Source organism: Apodemus sylvaticus, chromosome 14 (genome assembly GCF_947179515.1).
Source record: "Apodemus sylvaticus chromosome 14, mApoSyl1.1, whole genome shotgun sequence".
Lineage (NCBI taxonomy): Eukaryota > Metazoa > Chordata > Mammalia > Rodentia > Muridae > Apodemus > Apodemus sylvaticus.
The window spans coordinates 20,093,060-20,118,757 of record NC_067485.1 but is presented as its reverse complement, the minus strand read 5'-3'; the positions used below and the strand labels follow the sequence as shown (position 1 = coordinate 20,118,757).

At 46.5% G+C, this 25,698-nt stretch overlaps 1 protein-coding gene across 6 annotated transcripts in view; it reads right to left on the bottom strand.

Annotated features, from left to right (window-relative positions):
• The window catches only part of Kif13a (kinesin family member 13A), a 185,664-nt gene that overhangs the window by 57,774 nt on the left and 102,192 nt on the right, over positions 1 to 25,698 (bottom strand). For all 6 annotated transcript variants that reach the window (XM_052156717.1, XM_052156720.1, XM_052156718.1 and 3 more), the window contains exons 7-16: positions 23,728 to 23,815; positions 22,129 to 22,263; positions 20,876 to 20,988; positions 12,745 to 12,856; positions 11,725 to 11,937; positions 10,612 to 10,722; positions 8,999 to 9,133; positions 6,821 to 6,951; positions 4,957 to 5,043; positions 4,696 to 4,862 (exon numbers count right to left, since the gene is read on the bottom strand). In XM_052156717.1, the coding sequence (XP_052012677.1) occupies positions 4,696 to 4,862; positions 4,957 to 5,043; positions 6,821 to 6,951; positions 8,999 to 9,133; positions 10,612 to 10,722; positions 11,725 to 11,937; positions 12,745 to 12,856; positions 20,876 to 20,988; positions 22,129 to 22,263; positions 23,728 to 23,815 (1,292 nt within the window). The remainder of the gene's footprint in view (positions 1 to 4,695; positions 4,863 to 4,956; positions 5,044 to 6,820; positions 6,952 to 8,998; positions 9,134 to 10,611; positions 10,723 to 11,724; positions 11,938 to 12,744; positions 12,857 to 20,875; positions 20,989 to 22,128; positions 22,264 to 23,727; positions 23,816 to 25,698) is intronic.

The following is a 25,698-nucleotide window of genomic DNA, read 5'->3' as shown; positions in this document are numbered from 1 at the left end:
CTCTGAGGAGCTGACTGGCTGGGCAGGGCAATGAGCTGGATGCCAGACCCAGATAATGGCACATGAACCAGTCACAACCTAAGCGAGCAGTCTGCGAGGAGGTTGACAACCACTGGACAACCGCATGTGGAAGGGAGACCTGTGCTACAGTCCTATTCAGTTCTCAGCTTAGTTTCCAGAAAACATTTTGAAAAGTGCTTCAGAAGTTTCTTAATCATCTGATCATGGCTATCGCGAAGATTCTTCCAAACAAAATACCCCATCGGCCCGTACAATAAGCATAAACAGTGCTCTTTCTATATTAGCACGTAAGAGAGGAGGACACACTGGCCTTAAAAATAAAGTTAATAAAACACAGCAAAAACGAGCAGTTTCATGTAGTTGCAAGGCGCCGTGAGTTGTTTTAATAAGAAACGACAGTTGCCATGCCAACGGTGACAAGCTGTATCTCAAGCTGAATTCCAAGCTGTATTTCAAGGCTGTATCTCAAGCACAGGGACCAGACTAACTGTGCATGCCATGATCTTCAAGAAACCCTTCAGCCCCACCTCCCTCCCTATGGGGATGGCTTCTCCATTTTAATGTTGTGGAAACTGGGGCTCAGAAAAGTCATGGACATGACCAAAGTCACCAATGACGGCATCAGATTTTGAGCTCTGATTGGAAGAAGGCTAGTCAGTGGGGGTGGGGAGGGGGAGCTAAGACATGAACTAGATGAACAGGTTGATACAATGCTCTTATCCTGAAAGTCACTCCTCGTGGGCACTCCTCAAAGAACAGAGTCTTCAAAACAAACAACCAGATTACCCGAAAATTCATTTTTTTCTTCAAAGCAACATCAGTTTTCATCACTGAGAAATGGCTTCACGGGGTTTGGTAACAAGGTCCCGAATGACACCCTGGGGATTGAACCTTGTTCATGCTAAGCAAAACCTGTCGTTGGCTTTTACTGCCCAGGTCCTGAAGAATGTATTTCATCCACACTCCTGCTTTCTATGCTGCAGAAACACGTCTCCCCAGAGGCTGATGCAGCAGGGTCTCCACCCAGGTTCCTTGTCAAAGAGGCTGCACGGCAGGCTGCTTAAAGCTGCACCAGCAGCCAAAGTGACACAGCACAAACGGGCCATAGACAGAGCTGCAGCTACAGAGAGGACAGCAAATTAGCCCCGGGCTTGAGCCTCCGAGCTGGACCTCCAGGTCCCCTCCTGGGGCTCAACGGACACAGCCCTGCTCAGGGGCTAACTTCTGTTTACCTCTAATCCTCTCTCTTATTTTTCTTTAAATTTTGATTTTTTTTCAACGAGTGTACATGCATGTTTGTGAGGTGTCATGCATGTGGAAACGTGCGCATGTGAAGGCCAGAGGTAAATCTTGAGAGCCACTCCTCAGGCACTTTCCAGGTTTAGAAATATTTATTTATTCTGTGTGTGCATGTGCCCGCATGCTGCGGCATGTCTGTGGAGGGAGGGGACAGTTTGCAGGGGTCGGTCTTCTCTGTCTACCACGGCGATCAAATTCAGGTCCTCAGGCTTAGTACCCTGCTTAGACATGGCACCCCACCCCACCCCCACACACCCAGGGTTCTCACCAGCGTGGGGCTCACCAGTTAGTGTAGTCTGGCTGCCCATCAAGCTGCAGGATCTCTCTGTCTCTGCCTCTCTGTCACTGGGATTACAGGTGCACGCTGTTCCTTTTTTTTTTTTTTTTTCAAGACAGGGTTTCTCTGTGTAGCCCTGGCTATCCTGGAACCCACTCTGTAGACCAGGCTAGCCTCGAACTCAGAAATCCGCCTGCCTCTCCTTTGAGTGTGAGTGTTAGAGACTGAACTCAGGTCTTTCTAATGGGAAGGAAAGTGCTGACTAATCTATCTCCCCATCCTGGGAAATCTTTGTAATATTTCTGTCTCCTGTCAATCAGTTTGATGCCTTTGCTACATCCACTACACAACCTCTTTTAAAAATAGATTCTAATATGACTGATAGCTTTGATATGATCCAGAAGTTTCTTTTCTTAAAGGTTTTTTCTTTCCCAAACACCGCTGTCTTGCTGGCTCCTCAGCCTCCTCTACATCAGATCCTAGGAATGAGATTTCTAGCCATAAGGGACCTTATAATAATAAATAATACGTGCACCCCAACTGCACAAAATGTGCTCCCTGACCAGCAGCGGGTTCTGTAAATGAGAACTCTTGGAACGAGGCCATGTCTACAGAGTCTAATCAGCTGATTAGAATTTCAGTACTGTGGAGAGACTGCAATGTTGAAGGTCTTAGGCTAGTGCTAGCCCTCTGGAACAGCCAACCCTTGCCCACCTCTGTGTCTGAGCTAACATCCCGTGACTGACAGATAAGAACCATTAACTTAACAGAACACTAGCTTCTAGTGGTCCAACCCCGAATCTAAGAATATCATAGTTAGCATCTTTGGCTTATAGAAAAAAGCTTCCCCACTCTGTCTGCCTCTCTCATGTGCCCACAACATGTTTTAAACTTGCCTTGATTCATGGCTTCCTCTGTTTGGTAAAATTATAGAACTTCACGAAAGTTCTTCTATGTTAAATTATGGAATTAAGATAATCTAAATATGTGTCCCCCAAATTACAGTCATTCAAAAATGGTTCTAAAATAAAGTATCTCTTATTTTTTATTAAATAAAATAAAATAAAATAGATCCTACTTCACCAGGTCACCTGCCCCTGAGACGGGCCAGTACACAAGCCTGACCTGTAATGACGCAAGTAAACAGCAGGAGTCTGGCATGTTAATTTCCTCCTTACTCTTCTCCCCCTCTTCATCCAGTGCTGTGGACAGACCCAGGGCCTTGTGCACACTAGGCAGTCACCCTAACCACTAAGCTACACCCCCACTTCACTCTCCTCAAGTCAATCATTTCAAAATTCAGGGAGTCTAGTGCCTAAGGTCAGGATACCAAAGAGCAAAATTCTTTTGAGGAAAGAACACTTTGTTGGGGGATTAGAGCAATCTCTCATTTAGTTTACTCCTTCCTTGGCAGGCAGACATGAAATGAGACTAGAATGCCCATTGCCCCAAGTGTGGAGCAGACAGGGCACGGAGGATGATGGGGGCATCGGAAAGAATGCTGGAAATGACTCCCACTGGCTGTGAAGCGAGTCCATCCTCAGGGGTAGGAAGACGCGTCTAATCTTAGATGTTAGAAACTGGCCCACAATCTTTTCTGGTCCCTAACAGTCTTTACTTTAGAGCTGGCTTCAGAAGAACTTGGGGAAGAGAAGTTAGTGCTTGATTTCCAGTTCAAGCCCTTGGGAAAAAGGCATTGTCCTTCTGAGCTAGATTTTCTTTTAGTTTCATTTTTTTATGTGCATGTGTGTATGAATGTTCAGAGGGGATGTGTGGGGGTGCACATGTGGGTGCATGCATGTAGAAGATACTAACGTCACGTATCTTCCTGTATGGTTCCCTACTTTATACATTCATGCCGGACTCTCCCTAGAACCCAGAGCTCACGAAGTCAACAGATCTAGCCAGGCAGCTTGTCCCTCCTCCCCCATGCTGGGTGACACCCCATGTGTACCCAGCTTTTCTGTGGGTTCCATGGACCAGAATGCTGGTCCTCAGGCTTGCAGAGCAAGCTCTTAACTGGGTGAGCGGCTCTTCCTGCTCCTCCTTTACAGCTACATGCAAATGAGCTGGGTTTTAGGTCAGGACTTCCTCCAGAGGTCTAGGAGATTACTGGGATAATGGGGTAAAAGTGCCATTCCCCTGAACTGCCATTAGTAACAGCGGCAGTAACGCCAAAGATATTCTCCTATGCAGCTGGCTGTTCGTGGCAAAGGACGACTGGAAGGAACCAGAGCTGGAATGCTGTTGGGGTGTCATTTTGGGGAAGCAAACATTCCTCGGTCAAGATCAAGAAGCAGTTTTGCCAAAGCAGAAAACCTTTGTTTCACCCCAATACTGCCTGTCAGACTTTGCCAAAGCTCTAAGCACACACCGTCCCCCCAGCACCCCTGCTGAGAGCCAGCCAGGTTCCCGCATGCTGAGGCAGCCACTGAGGACCTTTCTCCCAGTGTTGGTGGGTCAGCTTCGTCTGAAACCACAGGAGGGGGAAGAGGGTCTTCAAGTAGGACCACCACGGGGAGGACCACCAGGCAGACAGGCTTACGATCGGGAAGCCACCTAGCAGGAGATGGAATTCTGAGGACACCAAGGCCACCGGCTCATCAGACTGCATCAGAGTGTGTGCATGCGCCTCGGAGGGGAGCACCTCTCAGGAGGACCGGTGGAGGAAGGAGGCATTGTCCTACACAGGTAAACAGCCTGGAGAACAGTTCACCTTAAGCGTCATTTTTACCAAAGGCTCTTGAGCCCGTCAGTTAAGTGAGTCTCTCTGGAGGTATAATTTCCAACTGAGCTCACAGTAAATGCTACCTTTCAAGGTTCCTCGATTTGTATTCATTGACTTTTTCACTCTCCCAGAAATGACAAAACCAATGGCGGAAAATTTGATTAAAAAAAAAAAACCTTTGTCAAATCCACTCAGCAAATACTCTGTGACCATGGAAATGCTAGCATAACTGGTCTGGGGACAAGAAGTCCCCCAAAGGGGGCCATCTACACACTCCCTGGTTCCACCTGAGTTCTCCCTGGCTGTATCTAAACTCTGCTTCTACACCGGGGTCCCTCGGGGATGACGCAGGTCGGATCCGCTGTCTTACCGTTGCTGTTCAGTGTTTTCATGATGACCTCCATCTGTGCGAACTCATAGTTGTAGTCTGGCTCCGACGAAGCCTCGCTCGCAGCGTCCAGATCATGGTCTGCGGCACTGGTTTCTCTCTCAAAGTCTTTCAGCCAGTCCCGCCGTTTCCTCTTAGGTAAATTAATCCTGTGGAGGTTTTCGTCATTAGATAATATCAGATTGATTTATACATAACGGGGAAAAAGGGAAATGAAAACCACTCAGAGCATAAAGTTGTTACCTAAAAAAGTGGTTGTTTCCCCATAAGATCCTGTCGCCATGCCACAGCTGGGTCGTACTGCAGACAAGGGTGCCATTTACACAGGACCTGGAGGAACACAAAGGAAGCTGCCAGGTGGAGAGAAGACAGTAGCCTCGAGACTCATAGAAGTGACAGGGACAGTTTTCCTAAGGGGTGCATTCTGGGAAACATTTTAAAGAGTAACAGGAACTGTCTCAGCAGTGAGTCGGGGCCTGCCAAGGCCCTCAAAGAGGGATCCCTAACTCTGTGTGCATCTAATGAAGAAAGAAAGCATTTCATAACATTTACAAACCTGGGCTGGGGAGATGGCTCATTAGGCAAAGCTAGTGCGAAGACCTGAATTCAGATCCTCAGAACTTATGCTAAACTGGAGGAATATTGCACAGCCGCAGTCTTAGTGTTCCCAGGGAGACAAGGAAGGCAAACACAGAAGCCCTGAATGCTCCCAGGCCAGTCAGTCCTGCCTATGCAGTGCTGAACAGGAGACTCCACCTCAAACAAGGTGGAAGGGGTGGTGTGCCACACCTGTGACTGTCCTCTGATCTCTACTCCATATGACACACACAGACATAGACACACACAGACATACACTGACACACAGATATACACTCACACAGGCACACTGACACAGACACACACACACACAGACACATAGACATACACACAAACACACTGACACAGACATACAGACACAGATACACAGACACACAGATACACACTGACACACACACACACACACACACACACACACACACACACGGATTAAAGCACCCCAAAATCTAAAATACATATATTCAACAGCTCATTAAAAAAAGTTTGCTGCCGGGCAATGGTGGCACACGCCTTTAATCCCAGCACTTGGGAGGCAGAGGCAGGCGGATTTCTGAGTTTGAGGCCAGCCTGGTCTACAGAGTGAGTTCCAGGATAGCTAGGGCTACACAGAGAAACCCTGTCTTGAAAAAAACCAAAAACCAAACAAACAAACAAACAAAAAAACACCCCAAAACCAAAACAAAACAAAAAGAGTTTGCTGGCAATTTAGAAGCAAAATATGGGTGTGGGAAGGTAGGTAGTTAAAAGTAAATTCCCTAAAGGATGCTCAGGGAAATCTGACGGCAAACCGTGGTGGAGATGATCTTTAAGTCACGTTCTCATACAATCTCTCATTAGTAAAGTCCTGGGATCCACAGAACTCCGAAGCCTGAACTTCTGGAAATTCATTCATGAAAACATATACCCTTGGTTTATAGCAGTTTAACCCTGGCTACTAAGACTTTGCTGTAATAGCGCTAAAAGGAGCGCTATTATGCCTCAAAGTTACTGCTACGATTTCAGTATGCAATGCCTCCACCGGCTCAAGTGCTAGGACACTTGCTTCCCACTGGGTGGCGCTGTATTCAAAGGTTGTGGAATTTGGGAGGCGGAGCCGCACTGGAGGAAGTGAGTCACTGGGGGCGGACCTTGGGTGATAAAGCTACCCAGGGTCTAGATAGGTCAGCTTCCAGATGGCACGTGACAGTGCCGGCTGCATCTCAAAGATCCTTTACGATCCCACCAGCCATGCCTGCCCACCATGTTTTGCCACCATGACTTGCTAGCCAGATGGACTGTACTCTTTCAAATCATGGGCCAAAATATACCTCTCCTCTGGATTTTGTGTTTTAATTTGTTTGTTTTTGGTTAAGGCATCAAGAATGGTAATTGATACACCCTCTGTAACCAGAAAGTAAATCCTCTAGGATACCTAGTGTATCCTTCACTTTGACATAACTGTAGCAAGCAAAGGGAAAGGAGTGTATCCCGAAAACGAGGGAGGGTGGAAGCCTCCACAGCTGCCTCCTACCTTGCGTTTTCTTTGGGCGTGAGAGTGATGTCTCCATCCGCTGCGATGTTGATCTCACAGTGCTCGGGTTGAATCCCTATTCCGAAGAGCTGGATGTCCTGAGAGGTATCTGCACCCACCCGGGTGTGATCCTAGAGCATACAATTGAAGACAGGACACCAAGCTCACAAAGGGACTCAACCAGAAATGCTCACCAGCACTTGGAATAAAACAGGAGTATGAAATTAGTCACAGGGGAGACCGGAAGCATCAAAGCCAAGGGCGGGCTGGTGGGAGGTCGCATCGGATAATGGCATTCATCACCAAGTCTAATGACCTGAGTGCAATCCCCAAGACCTATATGGCGGGAGAAGATCGTTCTCTGACCTCTATCCACTCTCTGTGGCATGCACATGTCTGCCATAAATAGATAGATGATAGACAGACAGACAGACAGACAGATAGATAAATGATAGATGGATAGACAGATAGATAGATAAGCAAATAATATAATTTTTTAAGCCAAAGCTTACCTTGAAACATTTTTAAAAAATGTTTAAACTCTACCAACAACTGCTCCTGCATCAATGGTGATTAGGTATTATTTTAAAATGTAAGGAAATTGGATTTAGCAGGAACAGACACTGAATTCTCATTCGGGATTGAAAATTTACTTTTTGAAGTGGCTACCAGCATGCCATTTCCTCCTAAGCCTCAGTGTCGAAGGCCAGCTTCAACACTACAGGTAAACTGAGGAAGGCAGAGAGATGTGGCATTGACAATCAGAGTTGGTGCTGAGAACAGTTGATGACACCTTCCTACCCCCCTACCCCCTCACCCCACCCCACTCCCAGTGGCAATTTACCAGCTCAGCTCTAGTAGTGCTGTAGGTGCCAAAGCAAAACTTAACTGGCTGGGGCTGGTACTCGCTGTGACTGGGAACTCTTAAGGGGTAGGTAAGAAAGAAGAGAATCATGCTGGCCCTGAACTTGCTATACAGTGGAAGATGAGCCCGAATTCCCCATCTTTCTGGCCTACACCTGCCAAATACTGAGGTTACAGGTATGTTCCGCTACACCTGGCTCTGGGGCCCCATTTCTTGCTTAATAGAGAGTCGTCTAGTAGTTCTACAAATACAGCCGAAGAACCCCTGACATCTCTTGACCTTTTAGGAGACCATGATGCCAACACTATTTTAGGACAAACAAAGGGTTATGAATCAGTGCTTTGTCATTTTGTCAGGCATGAACGGCAGAGCTTTAGCAGGCACTGGACCAGTGAGGACATAGCTCTGCAAATGACAGCAGTGTGTTTGCATTACAGAACCTCCTCTAGGTTTACCACACATACAGATGGCTACAGCCTAGGCATAGAAAAGTACACTGGAGTCTTTGATACTTTTAAAAAATGCACATGAGGCTGAGCACGGGGGCTGGGCACAGTAGCACACACCTTTAATCCCAGCACTCTGAGGCAGAGGCAAGTGGATCTCTTAGTTCAAAGCCAACCTGGTCTACAAAGCAAGTCCAGGATGCCAGGGCTTATTACACAGAGAAACCCTGTCCCAGGGGTGGCAGGGTGAGGGAGAAAACAAAACAAAACAAAACAAAACAAAAACGAAGAAGAAGAAAAAAAAAGAAAAAAAGAAAAAAAAAAGAAAAAGAAAAAGATGCAAAAGGAATCTAATGGCAGGAAGTTGGAAAACTACTTTGGAGACACCCCTGGCATACTCTGTGCACAGGAGGGCACAGTGCCAATGCTAAAAGGCCACTTTGAAGGGTGACCATAGAACAAAAGTCATTTCTGGATAATGGGGTCAGAACTAAGACAGACTTGGGGCTTTGCTTCAGGGTCTCCTTAGGCTTGTGTGGGACTTGATATCTTCCTAGTGTTACAATGAAGATTCTCCAAGCCTCCCAGAATCACTATGGTTGGACCCCAGACACCTCAGAACTCGGTGACCTTACATTTGGGCCCTTCTCCTGTGGGTGTACCCTGAGTTGTCCCTCCTGTAGCTTGTCCTCAAGGGCATCGGTAAAAGAAAGGCTGTTTCTTATGACCATGGGAAGGGGCTGCACCATTACGGTCTTGCTATTGAGGGTACTGCCAGAGACAAAAAAGGGAAATCCTGTGTGGGGCATCCCGGGTCAGTTGGGATAACGCAGGAGCACCGTGGTCTGTTCTTGTACACCTTCTCACCTTTAAATAGTAAACCAGAAGCTCGTTGAGGGCGGGGTCTGCGTTCAGGTTGACGAGGTAGCACTTGTCATCTCCCACCTTGATGCCAGAGGTCTCCAGGGAGATCCCCATGCTCTCCAGCTGCCGCTGTCTCTCCTGGTCACGGGAACAGACAGAAGCAGAGAGGCTTTGTTTTCTATTCACAAGACGTATCCATGGAAAGAGTAAGTCACTGCTTCTGGGGACAACGCCAAAGAGATGACACATTCTACCCAGCTCAACTAAGTTTACTAAGGGCCACAGTACAGGGCATGGCAGTGTCACAGGGCACCGTGGGTGAATCACACAGTGTTGGCTTGTAGAAACTGAAAGTCTTGGAGAGAGGACAAGACCACTAAAACTAGACCATAAAAGAGGTTATTGGTGTGCCATGGAGGGCCAGGAAGGGCTGATGGCTTCCTGGGAGGGCCGTCGTGATGGGCTGAGAGACCAGTATGGGCTGAGAATGTATGAGACGCTCTTGCAGCATTGGATGAATATCAGTAGCAAGGAGCAAGATGAGTCATTTGAGATGTGATCCCTGGATCACAGACTCTGCACGGAGGATGATTTCAGGGGCAAACAACTCCAAGCAAATGGGGAGAAGAGTGGGAGATGGGGTTGGAGGAGCAGGCAGGGGCCCTGTCATGACCAGCCTTGAGTCCAATTGTCCGTGTAAGACTTACGCAAAAGAGAGTAGAACATGGCGGGTGCTGACGTATGGCCGGGAACACAGTAGCTAATAAAATGAAGCCGGCCTCTCATGAAACACTTGCTGTTCTAAGAGGAGACAAGCGGTAGCCCTGCTCATGAAATGCACGTCGTGGAGTGGTGGAGTGACCCTGGGCATGCATGTGTACACACACTCACACACACACACTCACACACACACACTCACACACACACACACTCACTCACACACACTCTCACACCCACACACACCCACACACACACACTCACACATACTCACACAAACTCTCACACACACAGGGCTCTGTGTATGGATTAACCTTGCTGCAATTCATTCAGTGACTCCTCATACAACATCTTCCAGTAAGTACAAAGAAGCACATGGTGAAAACCCTATTGTGTGCTGTACTTTAAAAATTTCTGCCAATCGGAGCTTTCAATGCCAAGATTGAAAAACAAAACAAACAACAACAACACACACACACAACACCACACCACCAAAAGCCCACTGTACCACAATGTGGATAGAAAGGAGGAGCAGGGAGGAGGAAAGACCCTCCTAGCCTTGCTTATCCGGGTCACCGTTCCAGCGGGACACAGGACCACACACAGACTGCTGAAAGGCGGGAAGCTGGGGCTTTAAAATGAGCTTGGCAGAGGCAACAAGGCCCCGAAGCGTCAGTTCTCCATCTTGGGGGCCAAAGGATCCTTTCACGGGTCGGATACTCAGATATCCTCCTGCCTATCAGGTATTAGGATCATGATTCACAACAGTAGCGTGAGGAACTGTATTGAAGGGTCGAAGTGCTGGGGGGTTGAGAACCTCTGCTGTGGAGGGCGTTGGAGGGGGCCGGTGTCCGTCCTACGGAGACAGCAGGGGGGAGGAGGACGACTCAGGAGCCCACCTGAGCGATCTCTTCCGTCTTCCTCAGCTTCTCTTCCCATGTCACTGTTAGCTCCTTTATCAGTTTCTCGGACTCTTCGAGTTTCTCCTTCAGCTCAGGAGCCTTCATGGCCTTTAAAATAAACCAGAGACGTCAGCTTCCACGATCTCTCCAGCGGCATGTGCACAACATACACAATGGTGTTCTGCTCTGTGGGACTGGAGGTTGAGCGCTGGGCCCTGCACCTCCTGTATGCAGCTATCAGCACGCTAAATTGTCACGAGCTACAGCTCAGCAGCCTTATGTCCTACTATTAAGTAGTAATAGTCTCTCGGAAGCAATTAAGTCACACACTGTCTGTGTGGGCCTCCGACTTCCGATCATCAAAGTAAATAGAAGAGGGTGTGGCTGCTCTCTCCTCTTTAAAGAAGAGGTGAGGGAGGGAGGGAGGGAGGGAGGGAGGGAGGGAGGGAGGGAGGGAGAGAGAGAGAGAGAGAGAGAGAGAGAGAGAGAGAGAGAGAGAGAGAGCAAGCCAGTGTGTATGGATAAAGACTAACAGTTGTTTCATTTAAAGACTGAAAATGCTAAAGCTTATCTCTGAAATATCTCAATGTAGGAAAAAGGTTATTTAGGAGGATTTATTTAATTGTCAATAAGACAGAAATCAAAAGTGTGATCCATAAATATCTTGTGGCTACAGTAACCACTTAGGAACCTTTCTGTCAACAAGACCCAGTCTCCACGACTAAAGGGAAAGAATGCCTGGTGTCTTTGAAAGCCTCGTGGAAACAATCTACAATGTTAATTTAAAAACAAAACAAAACAAAACAAAAAACCACTACACACTGTTCTTAGGATTTCCCTTAGGAAGTTCAGGGGCCACGTGACCGACTGAAGCAAACAATTAGGCAGAGACAGGAAAGACTTCTTTCTCCTCCTATCTGAGGGTCGCCAGGGCAACAGTCGGGGTGGGTCACGTTGTTCTTTACAATGGCACTCAGCCCACGGTGGATGCTACACACTGAAATGCTGAATCACATGGATATGACCCAGGGCTGCAAGCCAGCGCGCCCTTACCCATCAGACGCCCAGGTGAAGGGGCGTCAGGAGCAGGGCGTGGGGGACAGCTATTACCTCAGCCTGCGAGAGCTGCTCTCTCAGCTTCTCTACTTCCTCTCGCAGCTCCCGGATGACCTTGGCATTGGGATCTTCATTCACCACGGCATGGTTCACAATCCTCTTGGCTCGGTCTGCGTATCTTAGCGTGGACAGTGTCTCCTCGTAGTTGTCTGCTGCTGGGCTGATGGTAGCTATCATAGAGGTCTGGCTGTTCCCTCCTAAATTGTCCTATAAAGAATTTCAAATAGCACCTTGTTGAACACCACTTCGAGTCAGCACAGGGCAAAAGCAGGAAATAGTCGAGTGCGACTTTGTTTGAGAAGAAAATGCAAAGTGAAAGTGTGCTAACATTTTGCACATCATTTTATAAAAAAGCTGAAACATGGCACGTCTATATTTATAGCAATAAACAGTACCCGCCAGAGGACACTGTAACAGAATAAGATAATATAAAGCAGTGTTAATTTGTGCCTGTATGCTGTTTTGTGGCATGTGCATATGAGTGTGCAGGTGTGTATGTGTGTAGGCACGCACATGAAGAGGGAGGCAAGGAAAGCTATCGGGTGTCTTTCTCTGTCGCTTTTAATTCCTCTGTAGTGTGCCTTACTGAACTGGAAGCCAGCTGTCTCATCTAGGCTGGGTGGTCCACCATCTCCACCATCTCCACGCCCAGCTGTTCCCATGGATGCTGGGGACTGGAACTCAGGGACTTAAGCTTACTCAAGCAATAGATTTTACCTGCCGAGCCATTTCCACACACCCTACAAAATATCTTTGTTGTGTATCACTAAGAATTAGGATGGCAGTACTGTGTACTTGGGTAGGTAGTACTGTGTGCTTGGTTAGGCAGTACTGTGTGCTTGGTTAGACAGTACTGTGTGCTTGGTTAGGCAGTACTGTGTGCTTGGTTAGACAGTACTGTGTGCTTGGTTAGGCAGTACTGTGCACTTGGTTACCCCTGCACACTTCCTTAACAGCTATCACACTAGAAACAGCAAGATTTAGATAAATATGAATCCTAGGTTAGCAAATTACCTTAAGAAGCCAAGTGAGGGCTGAGTCTCGATAAGGCACGAATTTGTTTTTGCCTTTGCCAGCGGCCTGGTCAGCCAGTGATGATATAACCAATCCCAAGGTTGTAAGCGATCTGCCACAAGAGGAGTGAAAATTAAGTTTTTCAGAATGTTTGTTTTCATAAAACAATAATCCTTCTAGAAAACAAGAATAAAATATGCAGAAAGGTTAAATCGACAGATGGTTAAATCTGCAATAATTTTCCCAGAAGCCAAGAACAAAGAAAAAAGGAACCCATTAGCATAAAATAACAAATTTAAAATTTCTTTAAGAAAATATTATGCTTAATTGCAGCATTTATAAAATGTTTATTTTTAGAACCCTGAAACATGCAATTATGAAATCATACTAGAAAATTCGCTCCAAATATTAAAGTCTGGATTACTTCATCTTCAGGTCACATGGGGACCATCTAGGCCTCTGCTCTTGCACCGGGCAGAACAACCCCTGTAACTTAGCACTTAATGCTGGAGATAGGACTAGGTGTAGGGCTGATGTGGTTTCACAAAAGCAAAGACATGCCCAAACTGAGGACAGCATCTAACTTCACTTTCAAACTCTGCCAGTCAGAGAGCATGGGAAAACACCCAAGGGCTTTTAAGAAAACCACAGAAGCCTCCTCTTCAGACCTACTAAATGAGACAAAGGTCTCTCAGGGTCACACACACACACATACACACACACACACACACACACACACACTAAACTTTGAGAACTTGAAGTTGACAGTGCCCGAGGATGTCTAGGCTCATCATTAACAAAATGTAGTCCTGGGACCTAAACCATCAACCATCATCGCTGGGAACCTGTCAAAAATGCAGGCCTGACTCCAACCTGCCGAAGGCTGGAGTCCAGCAGGATATAACCACGCGCATTTGACAACCTTTCCTGGTGGTGCCTTGCCTTCAGAGAAACACCGACAGTGCTTTGGTGCCTAACTTGTGTGTGGGTTTAAACGAGCGCCTTCTGGAGCTGGTGGCCAAAGGCGGCGCTGGTGGAGGGGGTGTGGGGGTGGTGGTGGAGGTGAGGTGGTGGTGGAGGTGAGGTGGGGGTGGAGGTGAGGTGGGGATGGGGGTGGGGGGGCGGGACAAGGTAGCGAAGGCAGTGCTGCTGCAGGAATCTCCAGCGGGGCAGCAATGGTTGCTCAGTGTTGCAGGGTGAACAGTGATTCCAGAACTCTTTCATTCTACCTTTCCCTCATCTGCTGTTAGGAAACTACTAATCTTTGGGTCTCTAACCTGCTCGGGAGTAGGACAGGGAAGAGGGAGGGGCTAAGCGGAAAGGGCTGATGGCAGCGGAAGGAGGGCACATAAGGAGGCATTTGTAAGCAGCACTGCTGGGGATCAACCAAGGACCTCAGGAGCTATTCTACCTGAGCTCCACCCACGGTCTCTCCCCAAAGCTTGGCATTTAAAAGTAGCAAAAATTTAAAACCCACTTAATATATAATAATGGAGACGCTGGGATCAAAAAGAAAATAAATGGGGGCTAGAGATATCTTTTTTATTACTCAGTGACTAAAAGTGCTTGCCACTCCTTCAAAGAATCCTGCTTTAGGATTCCAGTGTCCTAACCAAGCCCTCTTCTGGCCTCTGTGGGTATCTGTAATCAAAGGAACTCTACACAGACATAGACAGACACAGTCACACAGACACAGTCACATGCACAGAAATAGACACAGTCATAGTCACAGATTCAAATTAAAAAAATTTTTTAAACAAAACAAGCTGGTAGGCTCAAAAACAGAATAAAGATTTCTGTAGTAAATGCAATGGATGAGGGGAAGAATTTAAATTATAATTCATTTTTTTCTCTTTCTTATTTGCTTTTGTTTTGTTTTGTTTTGTTCAGACAGGGTTTCTCTGTATAGCCCTGGCTGTCCTGGAACTCACTCTGTAGAACAGGCTGGCCTTGAACTCAGAAATCTGCTTGCCTCTGCCTCCCAAGTGCTGGGATTAAAGGCATGCACCACTACTGTCCGGCTCCTTAATTTTCCCCATACCTTAAAACTTTAATCCCCGGAATTCTTTGCTCACACGATTTTGACATTGTTGAAATTTGGTGTTTGATACTGGAGTACATTCTTAGTGAATGTGTTTATGTTATATCTGTATCATTTTAACAGGCATTTCTTCTGATCATTTATTCCTTGCTATCCATTATGCATTTGTTTTCTATTTATTTTACACCTTTGAAATGATGTTAAGCAAAAGGAAAATTCATGGGATTTTCTTATACAGGTTCAAAATGAGTAAAAAGGAAACTGAGACTTCTCATGACATCCATAATGCACCTTGCCTGGGACCTGCTAAGGAGCTTAAGTTCAAGGGTAGGTCAAAAAGTGGGTCAAGGAAAGGTGGGCCTTGAGGTGCTCTTTAAAGGGTTAACCAGGGGCTGGTGAGATGGCGCAATGGTTAAAAGCACTGACTGCTCTACCAAAGGTCCTGAGTTCAAATCCAGCAACCACATGGTGGCTTGCAACCATCCATAATGAGATCAGATGCCCTCTTCTGGAGTGTCTAAAGGCAGCTACAGTGTACTTACATATAATAAATACATTTTTTTTTTAAAGGGTTGACTGTGTCCTCCCAGGAAACTGCCTCTTACACAGTGGCATGCCCAGAGGAGTGAGAAGGCTCACCTCTCACACCTTCCCTGATGCCAGTCGCCATTCCTCTTAAAACTACTGGAGACATGCCCAAGAAACTCAGTGAGGACTGCACAGCAGTTGTTCTGAGGAGTCGGTTAGGGGATAGGCAGTCAGGAAAAGGCCCTAACTCCTAGGTCTCAGGCTCTCCCACAACAGGTAAAGTATCCAAAAGCGGGGAATGAAAGACTGTTATTAAGCTTATAAATTATAAAAAGTTGTACAATATAATCCTAGAAGTGATATATTTGAGTATTTCCTGAATGGTGCCCAGTTTTAGAAACAGTAATGGACACTTCATTTTTTTTTTTTGTTTCAGAACTGAAAACTGAACTGGGGGTCTGAACATGCTGTGGCCAGTATCCTACCACTGAGATATACCCATAGCCTTCTTTTCCGTTTTTCACAAAGACAGTGCTTCACTAGGTTGTCTAGGCTAGCCTTGAACTTACTCTGTAGCCTAGACAAGCCTTGACGTTGTTTATTTCCCCCCCAGCCTCCTGAGTAACAGTGGTCCTTGTCTGGGAGCCTTAGGGAGGGCACTCCATGAACTAAATCAGTGTGTCCAAACACTGAGCTGCCAGAGTCCAGCGGCAGGGAACGCCTTCTCCAGGCCACGTTCACCAGACAGGAGGAGGCACAGCCTGGCATTCTGCTGGGCAATTTCTCACCCTGCCTCCACAGGAAGAATGTCTGCTGAGAACCTATATCCGGCACATTCCCGGGTAGCTGCGGCCACACGGTGCCTTGGTGCCTTCGATCTTCAAACGAAAGGAGTGTCCCACGCTTTAAAGCACTTAAGAGCTTTGGGAGAGATGAAACCCCTAAATCTGCGGCCCATTAACTGGAGTTGTGCGAAGTTGCTGACAGGTCTGCTCAAGAGGATTATTAATGCTTCATATAAAGAAGCTAAGACGAGAGGCTGAGAACACATTTACGAAAATATATCTGCGATTTCTTTAGCTTCGCCATCTGGCTGGTCATGATGCTTAGGAGCCATTTGTGAGGCCACGAACAGTTCTGTCTTATTAACATGGTTAGCACACGCTCGGCTTCCTGGCTGCCAGCCGCTGTACTGTGCACTTTACACAAAATCGCTGGCTGAATGTTCACCATAAGTGTACCAGACTGACAGCTTCTGTAGTCACATGTGACAGAAGAGGAAACTGCAGGAAGGTCACGTGGCCTGTTTGGATAACCAGGAAATTGCAGGGTCTCCTCTGGGAAGCGTATTTTGATCCCACCCCTTCAGCTGCCAATCACCTCTGCTGGGTTCTCACTGGTCTCCACATGTTTCTATGGCAACCTATGTACTAAGCCATCAGATCCAAAGCTCTTTCAGCTCTGCCTCCCGAGGCCAGGGTCTGCAACTGACTCTGCCCTGTGTTTTAATCAGCGTTCATCACACACTTGCTAAAATGGCTCTGCAAAGTTCAAGCCTGTACCTCTCCTCTGGGATCCTTGGGTGCACACGTGCCTTGAAATCTGGAATCTTTGAGAAGTTTGTATTGTATTTGTTATATACTCTACAGGACCCCTGGAGGGATCTCAGACAGTTTCCATAATAATTAGGAAAATACCCATGATGGGAGTAAACAGAGATGGATGTAGAAACAGTCTAGAGCAGTGGTTCTCAACCTTCCTAACTCTGCAACGCTTTAAAACAGTTCCTCATGTTGTGGTGACTCTAATCATAAGATTATTTCATTGCTACTTCATGACTGTAATTTTGCTACTGCTACAAATCGTAATGTAAATATCTGATAGGCAGGATACCCAAAACACAATCTCCAAAGGTGTTGGGACCCACAGGTTGAGAACCCCTGGTCTGGCTCTACAGTCTGGAGGTTGACTCCTAAGAATGGAGTGATCTTAATTTTGCTTCCTTTGGAGAATTCTCGTGCCTCCTGCTTCCAGAGTGGCGATGCTCTATCTCTCCTGACCCAGAGGTTCCCTCAAGGGTCACCATCCTGCTGCCACATATTATTTTAGATGTCACGACTTAAATCCACACGGCTTTAAAGTCTTAGAGCTCTGAGGCCAGAAACTCAGACTGTGTACCACCGAACTAAAGCTCCGGTGTTGGTGGGTCTGCATTCCCTGGGTGGGTGGGGTCTAGGGAACTGGGTGGGTGGGGTCTAGGGAACTTGCTGGGTGGGGTCTATGGACGCTTCTGTCTCAAGGTCCTCTCCATCTTCCCGTAGAAAACAAGTCACGTCACCCTCATCTCTCTTTGCTTTGAAGGAGCCTTTGACAGATAGGGTCGACTTGGATAATCTCCATGAGGATTCTTTTGCCTTGTAACATGTACACCAGACATGGAACTTACAGTGTGGAGCTATTTGGTATTGTGTGGGTTAGACACCAAGTCCACTCGTGATTCACGTCTGATGGGTTTTCACTTATGTGACTTTTGCAAACATCAGCTTACTAGTATTTAAACCACCCGTTGTATCAGCAGACACAAAAAGACCCATTCTGTGCCCTACACAAGACAAGACACATGAAAGTTACAGAGAGCACCAACGCCCTCCCCCCACTCCCACCCCCACCCCCAAGGTCCTGTCTCACAAAGCGGCAGGAAGGTGCACACATACTGTTTCTCAGGGTCCTTAGTGCGCAGGTTAGGAAAAGAGCAGTGTGTGAGGAGAACTCATAAGTCACTGTGCAGAAGTCGCTAGGGGATCTAGAATGCTACCACAGTCTGGAGGCAGTCCAGTTCAGACCAGTCTAAATAGCTTAGTATCTGTATACAAGGAGGCATCAATAATATCCACGCTGGACCAAAGAATCAGACTATTGCAGGCAAACAGCATGTGACCCCTGGAGCGTTCCGGCACTCAGACCCAGGAACTGCACGCAGAGTCCTAGCTTTACTACCTGATCATTGTCTGCTTGGGTTTTCTCACTGACCAGATGGAGATACAAAATTCATCTTACAATGCTGACGGCAGGTTAGGGCTGGAGAGATGACCCAGAAGTTAAGACACCAGGCACTCTACTAGAGAACACAGGTTAAATTCCCAGCACATACACAGCAGCTCACAAGTGCCTAGAACTTCAACTCTAGGGGACCCTCTTCTGGCTTTCCGGGCCATCTGTAAGCATGCACACGTACGTAAATAAATAAATAAATAAATAAATAAATAAACAAAACTAATGGGCAGATCAGATGAACTATTTACTAAGAGAAAACTCAGAACCTTTCTAGGCATAAGTGAGAACTCAGACAGACAGACAGACGGACGACAGACAGACAGAAAAAGGAAGTCAGCATCAGTGACATCAAGGCCACATATACACACTCTAGATTCTCATATATTCTTGTGTTGCCCCATAAGCCTGTCTGCAGAAGGAGGGCTGAGGTACCAGCATCAGGAAATGCTCTCCTAACTAAGGGGTGCTCTTTGCTTTGGTCCTCCCCACCCTGACCCCGCCTTGTGTGCTCCCATCTGCTTCCCCACCCCCTCCTGGGTTCTAGGGAAACAGAACAGCATGGCCACCCTTCCTTCTTCAATCCCGGCCTTGGTCGATGCCTCATCATGAAGCACAACAAAGCCCCCACTTAATGAAAGCCCAAGAGAGGGGGACGGGGAGGGAGGTGAACCCCCTAAAAAGGAGAGACTTTGCCAGTGTGTCCATCTGATAAGTGGGGCGAAGTCTCTCTCGCACCTCCTCTTCTGAGCTTTCATATGCTAACAGCATTCTGTGCAATATTATGTTACAACGTCAGGCTGCATGGACATACTCTTGAATGCATTTCTCGCCGTCACGTTTTGCTGAAGACAAGACCTCAAATTACGATTGATCAACAGAAAGAGATAAGTACAACTCTGAGCTATTTTCTGTAGAACTTGGAATAATGATAGCAATTACACTGATTAGAGAAACAGTCCTGGCATAATTAGTATTTATTCTGTGCAAACCACACACCAGGCGTTGTTCTAAATGCATGGTGGCATTTAATTCGGCAGTCTGAGGAAGCCGCTACTGTTCAACCTCCCCTCTAGAGACGTGGAAACTGAGGAAAATCGGTTATGTCACTTGCCCACGATACACACATCTAGTAATCGGTGGATGTAGGGTGAACTCTGGGCAGCCTGGTCCCTGAACATAGATTTATATACAAAACCTCTTTTCTCTTAATTTGGAGAGCAAGAGATTTCCTACTGCATGTCAGAAGCCATGGGGATCCTGCAGAGGAGTCCTTCATTTGCATAGGTTCCTCTTTATTTCTCTGGAAAACTCCAATCTATCTGTCACCACTATGCTTTTTCTCAGACTTTGCCAAAGCAACACACACACACACACACACACAAACACACACACTCCAGACAAACAGTGAGACTCCTTATCTACACCTCTCATGCATAAATAGCATCAGCTTTACATTTAAGGCAGGCTTTTCTGTTGATAGATCTGCTCTATAACCCTATGGCTTGCAGTTTACCAAAGGCTGTATTGTAGGTGCTCCCTGACCTATGATGCAGTTAGCTCCAGGTAAAGCCACTCTCAGTCGGAAACCGTGAGTCAAGAATGCGGTTAACACACTTGCCCTAGCCAGCATGCCATCTTAGCAACACGGCATACTGCTGACCGCTGGATTCATACCTCCAGGGAGCCGTGGTTTGTCATCATCTACTTAGCCTGGAGGTATAGAAACAGAGTTCAGCTTGTCCCAGGAAAAGATCCAAAGTCAAAATCTAAAAAGTCCGGAGTTGAACCACTATCAGGGTCAAATGTGGTGGGAGGGATGCCTGGGGCGTAGGCTTTGAGGTTTGAGTCCTGCCTCTGGTCCTCTTTGCTTCCTGCTCCACCCATCCAGAAGACAGCCAGGTCCTACAGCCTCGGCCACTCCTGTGCCTTTCTGATGCGGTGGACTTTCAGCTGTGAGCATACATATAATTTTCCCTTCCTTCAGTCACTTTAGCCAATAATAATCAAAGTATCAATACAGATAACTACTATTACATCTACCCTGAGCTGGGGACCACCTGTCCATACAAGACACACAGGCACTGTACCACTTGCAGAGGGGCAGGGCTATACCACAGGACTTTACAGTGGTGGCACATGACTTTAATCCCAGCACTTGGGAAGCAGAGGCTGGCGGATTTCTGAGTTCGAGGCCAGCTTGGTGTACAGAGTGAGTTCCAGGACAGCCAGGGCTATACAGAGAAACCCTGTCTTGAAAAACAAACAAAAAATAATAAAATAAAATAAAATAAAATAAAATAAACTTTACTTCAATAAATGACATGTACGGAAACAATTTCAGACCGCCATCTGTCTTCCATCAGACTTACTGAAGTTACAAAGTTACAAATACTTTAACTTTGTATCAGAACCACTGGACCCTTACAATGCAACCATGAGCCCTCCTCCCAACCTCCACCACAAAACAAACAAATGTAAGTCATCATCCCGCTGCTCAGGCTGCCTTACTTGTTAATGTTGCTGCCTTCTTTGAGCCGCTCGCCAGCAGCCCCGGTCTTCGACACTCTCTCGCTCCCAGCCAGGTCGACCAGGCTCACTTTGCTGACTTTCTCCCCAGAGTTCTAATTGTAGGAAAGAAGAGAGAAACCACACACGTGAAGGAATACGCATGGATACTGATGTATCTACCATCACAAAGTGCTTGGGATCTTAACCAGTTCACAGTTATTTCTGCCAGCAAATTGCTTTCTAGTAAAATTTAGATCTTTGTATGCATGTGCGCTGTACGCGTGTATGTATGTCCATGTTTATGTGTGTGAGTACCAAAGAGTAAGCCAGGTCATGGCTCTCATCTTCCACCTTGCTGAGCAGGGTCTCCCGGGGTCACTGCAGTGATCCAGGATGGCTGGCCCAGAGGTTTCTGGGGATTCTCCTGTCTCAGCTCTCTCCTTCATTCATTATGGGAGTCCTGGGGTTACAGAAGTGCACTGTCACACTGGACTTAACATGAGTCATGAGGGTCCGAATTCAGGCCCCCACATGTGTGTGACATGAGCTTTACCCACTAAGCAATCGTCTGAGCCCCCAAGTCAAAATGTAAGAGGGTAAAGAAATAACGTTCTGCTCTGCAGTTTCCCAGACACCCAGGGCCATCAGAAGAATTTCCAGGACAGTCGCAAGTGTAGACTTCCAGCTCAGTCAGAAGTTAGAGGTTTTATGGGCCTTGGAGAAGACACCAGCACATGAAGTCCCTTTGTATTTGGGTCAAATTCTGCCCTTCTTTGAGATACGGATTCAGATAGAATGTTGCAGTTTCTTTTGTAACATCTCACAGTAGTCATGAAGTAGATTTGATTGTTTTTAAGGGAAACACATATTTAAAGGTTGTATGGAGATATCATCATGAAAGTTAGGATGTTTGCACACAACGTCTATTTTTCCCCCCAGACTCTTAAGAAGTAGAGGATGGCCTTGAACTTCTGATCTTCCTGCCTCTGGGTTTTATGCAGCAGTGGAGACTCAAACCCAGGGCTTCACACATACTAGGCAAGCACTCTACCAACAGAACTATATCCCAAGCCCTGAAAAACCCAACTGAGAGATGCCAGGAGAAAGGCGGGTGGTGGTGGTGGCACAGGCCTTTAATCCCAGACTTGGGAGGAAGAGGCAGGTGGAGTTCTGTGAGTTCAAGGCCAGCCTGGTCCACAGCCTCTGAATCCAACCGTGACACACTTCCCTGTTCACACTCCGAGCTCCCTCACCCCAGACTGTAGGTCATACAGCGTCTGTGTGATGATGATGTTGAAGACTGCATGGGAGCGGCTGCTCTCCTCGTTCATGTTGGTCGCCGCTACCGTTCGAGACTTATTTCCCTCAGACATCAGTGACTCAATGTCCTAGAGGTAAAGACCAAGAAAGTGCTATGAGAAAACATGGGGGATAGGAGTTCGCCCCCACCCAACCTCAAGAACATGTCCACTATGATCCTCCCAGGCCTTGGCCATACCTTCCACAGACATAGCTAGCCTCTTTTCCACACGGTATGCCTGGCTCTCCTCCCCACTTAGAGATATTCTCTGTCTCTGTCTCTGTCTCTGTCTCTGTCTCTCTCTCTCTCTCTCTCTGCCCTAGTTCTTCTTGCCCTGTGAACATCCCAATTTGCTCCTTCATAAATTCCCAGAAGAGAAGGCATTTACTGAGCATGTCACATACTCAAGGACAGTTATTACCCCATTTAATTCTAACTGTCCTGTGCCTGTCACCCTGGTACAGCTGCCTGTCCCCTGCTATCTGCCTCCTTCTGCAAGCAGCTCTGGCTCTGCAAGAGAAGAAAACTTTCTCCTTTATCTTGATGTCTTCATTCCTAGAATACACCTGGAACTGCTGGGCTTCTATGAAATGTTTGCTCAATGTGTGTTATGAAAGGAACTCTGCACACCAAGATGTACAAGTTCGTGGAGGTTGTCTAAGATTCCCCATGTCTAGGATAGGCAGCTCTCAGGTGCGAATGGTGTTTCCCCGCTGCTATTCATAAGTGACAAGGCAGCAGGGACTGAGCTCCATTACCAGCTGGGAAACAAGCCTAGCCAAAGTGCTGACTCAGCACCTTTGAGTCAGAAAGGTTTGTTCACCTCAGACCCTTGGTGCATTTAAACCGATGGGTAAGTCCAAACCCAACTTGAGAAATACAGCGCATTGTCATCTAAATAGCTGCACGCTGACCCTCACCTTAGTTTTAGCTTTACCAAGTATCAGATGATAATGGGTAATTATAAAATAATATCATACATCCTAAATAAATACAGGGGTCTGTCCATTTATTTATTCTCTCATTCATTTGCTTCATCAGCAGAATAACTAGAAACTTGTGTTGTAAGACTCCCAAGGTAATGACTGTAGGAATAACAGCAGGACATTATGTCTGGGTATAAAACTCAAGAATGGGGGGTGGGCAGATCAGTCCTTGGATAAGGCAGTGAATCAGAAAAAGAGGGGAGCCAGCAGACCAAATAGCCTTAGAAATCAAGGCAGGGCCTCTGCCTATAAGAACGGGGTTAGTTAACTACCAAACGGCAAGTAGATGACCAGACCAGATTGGAAGGACATCACCGGCCACATGGCAAAAGGGAACCACTCGGCAACCTGAGATTGCTGGACCTTTTGGCCTCACCGTGAGCTCTGCACCATGAGGCAGCCAGAAGTGTGACTGAAGGACATCGGTCCCCAGTGTGCTGGTCAGTATGTGTGATGAGGGGCACCGAGATGACATCCCACATGCACAGGAAAACATGCTCACTATCATTTACTGATGTAGTGCTTTTTTTTTTTTTTAATGAGATTAAAAGTAAAATGGCTCTTACCTCAAAGCTAGTAACGGCCAGTTGAGATAGACCATCGACATATGGCCCCAGGACCTTGTGCTCTCGGACTTTAAGAGATTGCCTGCTCCTAAAGGGGGAGGAGGAAGAATCAAGTGAATGAATCTTACCACACTTGAAGCTTCTCCCTTTCCTTAGAAATTCAGAGTATAAACCCCAAAGAGTCTTTCAGTGATTGATTAGAAGACGCTTTAATGGCCGCTTCATAGCAAAGCAGCGCCCCACATAAGAAACACCTTAGACTTTGATTTCAAACAGCGGTACTGTTTTAAAACATCTCTCCCTCATCCCAAGGAGGAGGGAAACCGGCACCCAACCCTGGCCGGGTTCCTGTGGTGGAGGATGGATAAACCTACACGTTCTTCACAAAGAACACCTTCAATTCCTTTTTGATAATCTTTTTATTTATTGGGAATTCCAAACTGTATTTGATCATACTCTTCCCCTCACCGGCTCCTCCCATAGCCTCCCTACCAACCTGGCTTCATTTTTTTCCCTCCCCCTTTAAGGTTAAATTTTTTTGAGCAAATACTGAACAATCATAAAATATTTTTTAACTTTAATTTACTTTTCCAAGTTTCACTGATGTATGTTGGCCCCATGCTGGCAATTTTATATAGAAAGTCAAATGATAACACAGTTGTAGCCATTGATGTCTGATACTTAAATTAGCCCTGCTGATGACAATATTGGGGCTCTAGTTGATTTGTTTGTGTGTGTGTGTGTGTGTGTGTGTGTGTGTTTGCGCACATACTTGTACGCGCTGGGCACACAAGTTCACACTAGTACATATATGGAGGTCAGAGGGAAGTGAGTTCTTCCGCTTTACCACATGAGTCCCTGGGACCAAATTCAGGTCATTTCAGCCAGCAGCAAGCCCCTTTAGGGATCTTGTGAATTTTAAATAGTTATCACGAATTTGAGATCCATTTGATAGTTATCAGACCAATGAGATTTAAAACTTGAAGCTATTAGGTATCTCCTGTACTGTGGGCGCCATCTTTTCCATGGCACATCGTATTTAATTGCATTCAGAGTTAAGGTCCGGCGTTTCTCAGATGTGGGTAATCTTGATGCGTCTGAAACACTTGGCAACGCTTCAGAAGCATTTTTCACGTGTCCCATTAATCGTACTTGTGAGGGCGAGAAGTCAGTGAATGCATCTACAGTAATTCTGCTGGACTCAGGACTGACCAGTCTGATCTTCAAGATGGCTGGTGTTTCACATACAGCCCAGCAGTGGGCTCACGCTTACCAACCAGATCCTGTATAGCTCGGCAGTATAGCAGGAGTTTAACCTAAGCCTTTACACTGATACTGGGAATTCTTGCATTCTGTTGGCATTCATTTAGTGAAGCAGGTGCTTCCATATCTTGATTCACGGTCCTAACCCCAGAAAAACCCTCTAGAAACTCCTGCACCTATTTCCCAAGAAGCCTGTGCATGAGCGCCCAGAGCAGCGCGATACAGACACCCTAAGCCTGCGCATGCGCACCCAGAGCAGCATTATACGGAGACATGCAGTCTGCGCATGCGCACCTAGAGCAGCACTATGTGGAGGAAATGAGAGATGAAGTCTGTGCTTGATGAGAAAGGAACAGTGTTCGATCACGCAATAAGGTGTTCAATAATAGTGAACACAATCACATTATTTGCTCCAATATAAAAATGAATGAAATGAATATATGCTGGTGCTGTTTACACAAGGTTAAAAATTGTACAAAGTCATAGATAAATTCTACAGAAGAGAACGAGAACAGTAAACTTAAAATTTCTACTCGTATTTACCTCCGGGACCAACAGGGAAGAGAGTAAGAGTCCAGGGGGACATAGAGAAAGATCAAAAATTATTGGCTAGATTCCACTTGCTAAGATAACTGGGTGTGAAGGCAGGGGTTGATTTTCCCGCTCTTCATACCTGACAAATGCTCTTTTGCATAAACAGTTAATAAT